The 10,976-nt window shown below is 47.6% G+C and overlaps 1 protein-coding gene across 1 annotated transcript in view; it reads left to right on the top strand.

Moving 5' to 3' along the window:
- The first annotated feature begins 6,299 nt into the window (after nt 1-6,299).
- The window catches only part of ARHGEF9 (Cdc42 guanine nucleotide exchange factor (GEF) 9), a 58,380-nt gene continuing 53,703 nt past the window's right edge, over nt 6,300-10,976 (top strand). Inside the window, exon 1 of the mRNA XM_010153454.1 lies at nt 6,300-6,479. Within this exon, the coding sequence (XP_010151756.1) occupies nt 6,354-6,479 (126 nt within the window). The 5' untranslated portion in view covers nt 6,300-6,353. The remainder of the gene's footprint in view (nt 6,480-10,976) is intronic.

Below are 10,976 nucleotides of genomic sequence, written 5' to 3'. Positions count from 1 at the left end.
TCACTCCCCTGAAAAAATTTATGCTGTTTTGTGCCCATTTCAGTCTCCAGGGACCAGTAAGTTCCTGATTTCTTTTTCAGGTTGGCCCGTCGGAAGCCAGTAAGTTTAGTTTAGTTGGGAATACTTAACAAAATTTTGCAACAATGGCTGATTTCACTAAAACATGTTTCATACCCGGCTGCCTCACTGCGGGCAGTTGCTGAGGAGGAGCAGATGTTGGCCTCCAACTGTGCGCCGCGGCTTTGGAAGTGAGCGAAGTCAAGGAAGATGCACCAGATGGATCAGAGGCAGAGGCTCACCCATTCCCCAAACTCTTCTCCCTAGCTTCCCCTCTGTGTAGAGCTGGAGCAAAGTCTCTTTGCAGTGCCAGGTGGTTCATGGCTGGTAGATTCAAAGGCTGCAGACGCCTGGAAGAAGTTGCAAACCTTGGTTTAGTGGTCACTTTTGGAAATGCTCTTTAGAGAAACATCCTAGATGGTGATCCTGGGCTTTTTTGGTCAGGATGTGCTACAGATACAGACTGTGAGATAAGGAGTGACAAGGTGTGGGAGATCTGCTGCTGCAGGAGGGTCTTTTGTGGCATCCCCCTTCCCCTCCCTTCCTTTGGTGATACGGGTTTGCTCCAGACCTGCTCTAGTTAGGGGGGTAGGCAGAGTGCTCCACCCTGTCATGGAACAGGGTGTTGTTCCTGTTGTTCCTTCTGGTTTTGTTTTCCTGCTTACTTTGGCAGGGAGAGGTATTTTGTCTCGAGAGCAGTGCCACAAAGCCATGACCAGAAAACACACCCTTGCAGATTCCAGAGTTGAACAACCACATTTGAGGTCCTCTTATTTTCCTTGGAAGCTGCCCTTGTGGCATTAATGACAATCCCTCCCCTTTGGCTTAGGCCTTTGGAAAGCGCAGGGGAAGGAGGAGACAGTCGGGGTCATTTGCCAGATGGGCATTTCTGAGCTTCCCGACGCTGGTGAGGACGGTCACAGCTAGGTGAGCTCAGCAGAGCATTTGCAGTGATGGACCATGACATGTTTGCTGTGGTACAGCCTCCAGCATCCCTGCCATGGTATGCCGTGGGGTGCCAGGGGCAGGAGCTGTCAGCTGGCACACGCTGATGGCACTGCATCCCGGGGGTTGTGACTCGCAGAGTCCTCTGAAACCCTTTTTTACTGTTTGTTGTTGTTGTCATTTTATTTTGGCAGCACCTCTAATGTAATACTGTAATTCAGTATTTCCAGTGGCCACGTTCCATCCTGGAAATAACACCAGACTAGAAGAGAAAGGAAAATCCGCATGGTCCTTAAGTAGGAATGATTTAATTCCTTTCCATGGACATTACTCGCTGTTGTGAAAGCAGTCACCTGTGGTACATGGGTGTTAGGAGTGTCTTAAATAAGCACCTTTAGAGCGAGAGTTTGTGACTGAATTATTGGAGGTTTACAGAGCACTTTGGAAACCTGTAGTGAAAATCCCTGGAAAGGCTGATGCTGGCAATACAGTGATAATACCCCATGTCCTTGTTCTTAGCGTGTGTTCCAGAAACGTGTCAGGTGTGCATATAATCAGAGAGAGCGTTGCCTTTATTTCCTTTTTCCCCCTTAAATAAATTTATCTGTGGTGCTGGGACATAGACGCGGCCCCTCCTCTGCCCAGGCTGGTCCGGATCTCCAGCCATGGGCAACTGCTGGGAGGTGAAGAAAGCCCCGTGCTGAACAGTGACTCTGGTCCCTCGACCATGCCCAACGTCCCGACAGTTAATCTGGCGGTCTGCGCACTGAGGAAGCTTTTCCTTCACCCCAGACAGCAGGCGGTTGGCAGTGCTCTGAAGGCTCCCGGGAAAGGGTGAAAATTATTCTTTGGTCCGCTGTTAAGAAATGCTCTTGGGCATTGCTCCTGCACTGATGTCACGCAGTAAAAGCATCGAGGAACTTTCCTCTTCTGGCTCTTCAGTTGAACAACCAACTGGCAGGAATAATTGATTTTAGTGGGAACTAGGACTTTCACCTGAAGACGAGCAGTATCCAGGGAATGTCAAACCAAATGTACATTATCACCTATTGCATTTCTTCTAGCTACCTCCCTCTTCCTACAAGTAGGACACTTTTCCCAAATATCTAAGTCCTCATTGCTGTAAATTTACAAGGCTGGGATTTTGTGAATTCTTCCAATGGGCATGGAGAACATGATTTTATTTACAACCACCTTCGCATCCTGAGAAACTGCTACGTCTGGGAGAGCGTGTGATTTCATATTTGACTATTCCTACTGTGATTATTATTCTTAAATCCGGTCCTTTGTTACCCCTTTTTGGTAATAGCCAAATTGTAGATGGGATGAACGTAAGATGTTGGAAATGTAAACTTCTGCATCACCCAATTAAACACAAAGAAACAGTAATTTCTAGGGCATGATTCACCTCACTCCAAGGTAGACAACTGAAATAGCTGGGATGAATCACGCTCCAGATGTGTGTCTCTCTCTTCACTGATTTTAAAGGAGTCCAGATGACTGCCTCAGATGCTGTGTGGCAGACATTAAAATGAAGGGAGATAAGTCCCTTTCAAGGTCTTTGGCTGAGTATGTCTGGCCACAGTGTTAAGACCCAGTTTTGAAACCAAGAGACGTGAACTTTCTGGGGTGAAGAGCTCCTATGTCGAATTCTCTCAGAAAATAATATTTTACCCTGACCTTTCTCTAGTTCATCATCTCTTGCTGCTGCAGATGTCAGGTTCTGTCTCTGTAACCCTGCCCTGAAAGAGTCAGACGGCTCCATGGATGCAGCAAGATGTCTTGGAGAATAAATTAAACTGAATCTTTTAATTTTAGGCTCTGACGTTCTCTCAATGGACCCAGCACATGCGATGGCTGGAACTCAAATTCTGCCATCACGCTGCCGTCCTTTACTCACAAGCTGAACTGTATTTGTATTTTGGAAGGCCCAGACTTGCTTGCAGGCTTCCTGGCACGTGGATCCTTTCCTGGGCTAACGCTATGGACCAGGGGCTGGGAAGGACCAGCTAAAGGGGCCTTTTTTCTATCAGACAGTGATACCCAAGAACTTGCAGCCTTTCTCCTCGAGTATCAAGAAACACCTTGCAAAGCCAACTCAGCTCCCGCCATCCACTGAAAACACCTTCCAGATCTCTGCGTTAACAGCAGGAAAAAGGCTGAGCACACCCCCCTGCAAGTCCCTGCCAGCCCTTGCCGCCGGCCAAGCCGTGCTCCTTGGAGCTGGGATTTTGTGCCTCGGGCTCGGAAATGCACTCTTTCAAAGTAGGCTAGGAGGCTCTAAAACACAATCCCTCTGAAGTTTGGTTGCAGTGACGTTTCTGTGGCAGTTTGTGCCCAGAACTGCCTGTGTGTGAAGTGACAGCAAAGTCTATGTCAGCTGAAGCAGAAAAAGCAGAAACACGGCCTCTGCGTAATAGCTCCGTTACTGGTTCATCATCAGTGACAAATGGACTGAAATACCCAATGGCATTAACAAAAGGAACAAGTGTCAGGCCAACCTGATTTATTTTGTGACAAGAAAACTGGTTTTCTGGGCAAAGAGAATGCACTCTACCCCGTTTATTTAGATAAGCTAAACGCAGGATCACAGTGAGCCCGTGGTGGGAGGTAGCCATGGGAGAAAGGGGGAGATGTTACGTATTCCTGCAAGATTTCTGAGACACTGAAATAAATATTTCATGCTGTTTCACAAATCTCCGGTAAGGTCGCTTTGGGAATAGTATTTACAGTTTTGGTCTTCTGTGTTCAAGAAAAGATGCGGGCAAAATATCTAGATGCCTACAAGGGCTGGTGGAATGCTCAGGGGAAGGAAGAGCCGTCTGCCAAGACAAGGCTGGAAGAGCAGAGCTCGCTGAACCTGGGAAGCCGCAGGCTGGGGCGAGGAGGGACAGTGTCCCTAAATACAGCGGAGGGGAGACCCTAGGGAAGGAGTGCTCAGTCCTGGCAGAACAGGTGTTGTCTGGTCTTGAGTGTATCGAGGGGGATTTTCTCCAGCTGCCAAGTCTTCATTCCTTCCAGATCTGGCGTGGGGTTCCTCGTGGTTTAAACTGATTCATGTTTCTGAAAGCATATAGAACCCTTGGTTTAGAGCAGCGCGAGGTGTTGTGGGGAGGCACTGGGACGTATCTCTGGGTGGAGCATTCAGCTGTTGCACTGGAATTGGAAATCAGTCTTGGATTTGTAAGCGTTGCTGTTCCAGATGTAGTTGCCCTGCTAGCTAAGTGTGGGCCCAGAGCTGGGGTTAACTGGGGGTCCTACGCCATCCAGCTCCAGCGGCCGCTAGCTCGGATGGGATCCTCTGGTGCCTGGCTCTTTGCAGATCCGTACCAAAAGATAGGTGGGATAAATTCACCCTAATACAGGAGATGCCCTCTGCCATAAGTTCAGCACATCCATTAGGCCCATTGCTTGATTCTTCAGAGCGAGCTTGTTATTAACCCTCGTCTCTCCTTGCTGTCAGGGGAGTGCGCGGGGCTCGTGTGTAGAGATCCCCTGGGTGATACGGGAAGGAGCTGCGTTTCTTCTACAGCTGATTTTGAACTGGAAAGGGTGGTTTGTCAACATGGAAGTAGGAGGAACGTTGTTGTACTTTACCTACTGGAGGAACACGGTCCACTGACTAGATACATCTTGGCTTTGAGGATGAAGCTAAGTGTCAAGTTAGGCTCTCTTAGATCTTGCTGCTTTATGTACAACTGACTAATAATTGACGAGCTGAAACTGCAACTGTAATTGTCACAAACCTGAGGAGCTTGATTTCTTAAAGGAAAGTCAGTTCAGGGAAATCGGGTCCTTTAATCTGTTGACTGCATTGCCTGTGGGGACTGGAATGCTCTTCTGTGTTTATGCTGAGAACCCTGCAGCAGTGCTAGGAGGTTTACTGCAAGTTTGTACTGTGCAGGTAGTTATTAGCAGACATTTGGTAAGCCAGACTTATAAAAAAGCTGTTAAGAGCGCTCTAACTATTCCCAGTGCTTCTGCACTTACATAACTGCTGCAACGGGTGATTGTCTTTATGCTTTGTATTGCTTGCTTAAATTGAAAGGATATCTGCGGCTGTTAAAGTCTTGCCATGTGGAAGGTCTGTGATGGTTGCGGCGCTGAGCTCTTTCTTTGTGAGCTGAAATTTGGAGGCGAGCCCAAGTGCGTATTCAGTGTGTCTCAGACGGGAGAATTAATGAACAAGGTTCAGGATGGCTCTGACAAGCTAATAAGCATATGGGTAAAGTCTATATTTGCTCGGGCAGTCTTTCTGTTCAGTGCAGAATTCCTGCAGTGGATGAAACATAAGCACAATTTATTATTCTGTTAAAAACATACGTGACTATCATTCTGAGGAGCAGCGGGTGTCCCGGGCATGGATGGATGATTTGTCTTGTGGATGCACAAGTATCAGATGAGTCCTTCCAACAAGCGTTAGGCAGGAGGTTAATATATGTATAGAAAACCAGGTGGCTGGCGATGAAAAGGAGAACCAGTTAGGTCCTTGCCGTGGTGCTGGTCCAGCTCACAGCAGCTGTGTGCTCCACGTGCAGAGACGTTCGGTGGGTCCTGTAGGACACGAGTCTGGCCTAAGTCCAGTTTCTAGTGGGCAGGTTTGGCCCCTGAAGGCTGTCACAGCAGCCAGCGCCGGCAGGTTTCTTGTGGGCAGAGCAGGGTTTGAATGTGCCACGGAGCTGGGCTGCGCTCCAGGTCAGGTCTGAAACGGGTCAGCAGGGTGCCACGGTGCCCTTCTTACCTGCTGTGCAGCTTGAAGATTTCTAAAGCAAGGGATGTCAGTACATCACCAACACTAAACAAATACTGAGCTCTCAGTTTATATAAAAAAAGTGTTCTAAATATGTTTGCAAGCTTTGCTTGGATTTGCATGGAAAGCTTGAGCCTCGAGCTGACACTTGATCCTTTAACTGAGCAAACTTGCTCTGAAATGAAAATTCCTTTGCAGGACACCATCGCTTGGTTTTGCTATTTTTGGGACCTCCCAGCTACCCATGACGCTAACCGAATCGCTCCCGAAAGCTGCGCACCTTCGCCCATGTGCATGCTCGTAGCAGCGGGGGAGGTGTTGCTTTTCCCGCGCGTGGGGCCGGCTGGGTGGCACGCTTGGGAGCACCGCGGCGGGCTCCAGAGAAGGCGGCAGCCAGGGTTCCGTCACGTGAGGGTGAAACTGTTAGGGATCGGGATGCAGGGAAATGGTTTTGCTTTGGCTGAGCGCTTTTTTCTGTGCCGCTGCTGTGCATGTGCTGGCGTCGGGCAACCGGGCTTTTATTGACTGTGGTTTTCTGTTTTCCAAGCTGATCAGTGGTGGTTCTATTGTAAGTGCTGAGGCAGTATGGGATCACGTCACCATGGCCAACCGGGAGTTGGCGTTTAAAGCAGGAGACGTTATCAAGGTCCTGGATGCTTCCAACAAGGACTGGTGGTGGGGTCAGATCGATGATGAAGAAGGATGGTTTCCCGCCAGCTTCGTGAGGGTGAGTGCCTTTCTTCTTTTTACCGCTCCAATGAATCACTGCCAGCGCTGCTCAGAACAGTCAATGAGCTGGGCTGGGTACTGTGTTTGTTGTCACTGATGCTTATTTCCAGGGTCTGTTTTCTGTCTGAAAAATGGGGAGCAAAGGAGGCTTCAAAAGAAGGGAGAGTGGGGTGGAGGGAGGCTGGAATAGGTGTTGGCTCTGCCTTTTATGCTCTTGGGAGATGGAGTGGCCTTTGCTGTGTGTCTCAACGTCTTGTAGCCTCTCTCCTGAAGCAGTTATTTGGAAAACCTGTTAAGCATTGTGCAGGCTACGAGTAGATGATTCGGTGGGGCCTAAAAGTTCACGCTGGCTACAAGCAATGCACGTTTGGAAGAGCTATCTCATCCGCGAGTCGCACAGGGAGGTGTCAGCCCTCCCCTTTCTAAAAGCAGTGCCGGGCTTTGACTCTTCAGAAGTTTTGGATGTAAAATTGCTTCACTAATTAGTCCGTGACCAGCTCTGCTTAATTTTTTTTAAGGGGACAAGGAACGATTTGGCTTGTCTCTTTTTCTGCTGAAGCAGATTTTGCTGTACCCAGCCACCCCCAGTGGTGACCTGGCCTTTCACAAATAAGAAGCACTTAATTTTTTTTCTCAGTATGTGTTAAGGTGGCAAAGGGACAAGAAGATGCCCTTTTTGCTATCGTCAGCTCCTGCCACATTATTTGGGTGCTCTGGAGCCTTCCTTGGGGAGTCAAGACGTCGGCTTTGACCTTGTGCTCTTCCTTCTCCTCTCCCTCTGTGCAGGGTTTGATAGGTGGGATCAGAGGTTTAATTCCTTTAGAAGCTTAGGAGATACGGTTCAAAAAAAATGAAGTTTTCTTTTGCCTTGTAAAATTGTGTGAAAGATGACTCTTTCCTCTGAACCTCCCAGGCAATTTGACAGGCTCCGTGGCAGTCGAGGGGAAGGCTGTTCTCTCCGAAATGCACGCTGAAGACCACGCTGCATCCCGAGGAGATGCCGTGTTTGTTTTGGTCCTCTGCCTGTCTTATGGTCCCTCTTTGGGCAACCCTGTATCACCAGCATCCCTGTTTGATTACGTTACTTCATCTGGGAAATAGCCCTATGGATTAGGAAAATTGGGTTAAAATGTGAGACCTGGTGTTTCTTCATGATGCACAATGACAGCAATGAGGGAACCCAGCCCTTCTGCCTCCCCAATCCACCATTTTTTTCTCCCTGGGTACTCCTGATGCAGCTCCTGCATCTCCCCTAGGTCTGGCCAGTGCTGGGAGTGAGAAATCAGTGACAGGAACTGGAGCCTGGGCTGCCTGTGTGAAAAAGTTCATGCTGTTATTCTGGCCCAGAATAACAAATAGGGTTGAATTGGACACCATGGGTCTGACGCTGCAGCCAGTGGGGATAATGAGTTTGGAAAATGGATTTGTATCAGGTGGGATCAAGATGATAATCGTACTGCAGAAAATATTCTCACCCGTGCTGCTAGCACATCACATCTGTGTTGCAGGCCAGAAAGGCTGAATTAGAAAAATCTGTCTGATTATTTTTGCTGAATTTGGAGACTGAAATATTCTGGGCCAGTTTAACTTTTCAGTGCATTGACCAGTGCTGTTTTGTTTTGTGATTCAGGGGAAAAGATTTAATATTGTTTTTTGCGTGATGTCATAAACGTTCTGTACACCGTAGGTTTCATAACAGTCTGGTTTTGTGCCATCCTGTTTTCTAAAAAAACACACGAAAGAACTAAACAAACAAACCCATTTACTCTAAACCATGGATCATTCAGCTTGGCTGAACTTTCCATTTCTCCCTACACTTGTCAAAGGCTGGGAGGATGATTTTAGAAGCTGGGCAAAACAAAGGAGAGGAATCGATGAATCTCAGGCTGTTGTTCATGAATGTCTGAACAACATCCTGGAACAAACCTCGGTGCTTCGGATCACCATGGTCTTACCAGGCAAGTTTCTTGCCCATCCTGTCTGATGTCACAGCCCCACAGCTTGACTTTATTCCAACAAAATCAATCCTTCCATCGGCTCTGAAAGAGGCCAGATCAGTTATTCCATCTGTGAGACGCTTGCTCAGCGCGGGCTGGGACCAGACTCCTGCCCTGGACCCAGTGATGCGCTCCCAAAGGGGGCAACCGCATGGTTTTGCTGCCATGAATGATAATTAATATTTAAAAATAAGTATCAGGCATTTCAAAAAATACACAAGCGGAGTTCTGTCAGTTTGTCTGCAGCTCTGCAAGGGAGGCTGAAGGGGAAAATTCGCCGCTGGGGTTTACGAACCAGAGCTGCCTCTTCCCTGCAGCACTCCTCGGTGTGCTGCCGCGAGCCAGCCCACTCGCTGGCTGGCCTGTGCCGAGAAAACAACTGCCATTTGGGCTGTCATGTTCTCCTCTCCTCTGTTGGCTGAGGTCGCTTGCTTGCCTCTTCATTTCTATTCTTGCATATTCCCCCCACCCCCTTCGCTGTCTTTCTTGGTAAGTAATTTGAACCAGATGCCTGCAGAACCTTTGGGGCCTTTAGAGAAGGTGCCTGTAACCCCTCTTTTGCTTGCAGGACTGTTGCGACAGGTTTATGCTCCTTTGGGCTCCTGTCAAGGACCGTTTAAGCTGAACACTTTTCCCTTTGCTCTTCTTTCCATTTATTTCCTTGTATTTCTTATTCAGCTGATCACTCTTTCATAATGAGGAGGCTGGGTTTTTTTCTCTGTTGTACTTTGAGCCCTGCTTTTTTAAGATGATGCCAGAAAACTGCCTGATTTAGCCTAGGTGGTTCTAGTTTTACTTGCAAAATAATTGCTTTCCTTTATATTTCTCTTATGCAAGTACAAGAGGAAAAGGGAACATGTTGCATGGCAGAGGATGAAAAGCAGTTCAAGTAAGGGATGACAGGACAGACCGGACGGGCACAAACCCGAATAGGATTGATTTCAGGGTATTTTAGACTGCAGGGCTCTTGTAGGTGCTAACAGGGGTGCAGCATAGGATCACTGCAAAGTCAGATTCCTCTAAAAGTCACTGGGATCACTTCTGAGGACAAAAGTGGGCTGGGAACCTAGTTTACAACGAGACGTCTGCCGCTTCTTGCTCTCCAGCCAGATCATATGAAAATCTTTGGCAAAGCATTTGGCACTCGCAGAATCTCATAGCAGGAAAAATTCACGTTTGCAAGTGCAGAGGAAAAGAGTAACCTGCTGCTTCCCTTGGCCTCTTTTACACGTGTAGTTAGGGGGGATGCAAGCAAAAACTGCACTTGAACTGCCTGCGAGTTCAGGAATTGTCTCCATCCATCACACCTGCAGTTATCCTCTTAGCTTGAAACTCAGCTAGAAGAAAGGGGGTGAGAGAAAAGCCATAGAATTTTGAGAGCACAGGAATTTTTGAGGAGAAACTGGATGATAAAATGATGCTTTTTGTGGAAGAGAAAAAGCACAACATAGGAGAAGTACAATTCGGAGCTGGTGAGCAATGGTGAATGGTTTCCTGCACTCAGGGAGAAAGTTATGGAAACCCTAAGTCTTTGGAGAGGTGGATGAGAAGTCCAGAACTCAGTTTAAGGCTGGATAATGAGCTGGGTTTAGGACAGGTGAAGGTACCCCTGTTGTATTTGGGTGCATGTTATCAAGTGAGCGTGCTGGACACCCATGGGGTGCTACGATCAGTTTTGTGATTAGCTGCACAGTGTCTTTGAATGTCCTGTTGACTTTCAGGTTTCTGGGAGGGTGGGAGGTACAACTGGAGAAAACCAGCAGAGATTTTAATCAGGATTTCACATACTCGTAGTGGTGATGCTACTTGTTGCTCTTCTGTCCTTTGCGGCTGGCATAGCCCTGGGCTGTACAAGTTTTTGCACACCAGCGTATCGAGTCCACATCCACTCCAAGAATAGGTTTAGTGTTTGTAGGGAGGAATTTAGAGCACAGAATCAAACTACAGTACTGCACATGGATTGGTTGTTGTACCTTAAGGTCTCCTTTAGAAAATACAGTTAAGTCTCAAAACAAAGTTTTGATTGCAGAGCCCAACATCAAGTCTCTGAAATGGCCCGAGTGAGATTCAAACACTCCAAGCACAGGAAATCAAATGGCATCGTGTTTGGGCACTGACATATTTCCACTAAAAAAGAAATAAATAAATGAATGTGGATGTATGTTTAGTGCTGTGAAATCTTCCTGAAGAGACACAGCAGAACGCACCCATCCAGGGCAGAGAAGGGGATTTATTTTGCTATAAAGCTCTCCTTAATCTCTTCGGATACCAAGAGGCAAACTGAGTTTCCAGAATACATTTCTTCTCCCCCACAACAGCGGTGACTCTTCCTTCCTTATGTTTACTAAGCTAAGCTGAAGAGCAAATCTGGGCCCTTGAGCAAAGGTGTTGTATAAATGCTGTGTGTTCTGTACCTCTTACGTAGGAGAAAACGCAGGGGTGGCTCAGTGCAGCAATGCTCCTTGTTCTCTCTCATCATCGCCTAGGTTTCCCTAAGC

Source organism: Eurypyga helias, unplaced genomic scaffold, assembly GCF_000690775.1.
Source record: "Eurypyga helias isolate BGI_N326 unplaced genomic scaffold, ASM69077v1 scaffold5156, whole genome shotgun sequence".
Taxonomy (NCBI): Eukaryota; Metazoa; Chordata; class Aves; order Eurypygiformes; family Eurypygidae; genus Eurypyga; species Eurypyga helias.
This window is presented reverse-complemented; position numbering and strand designations above follow the sequence as displayed.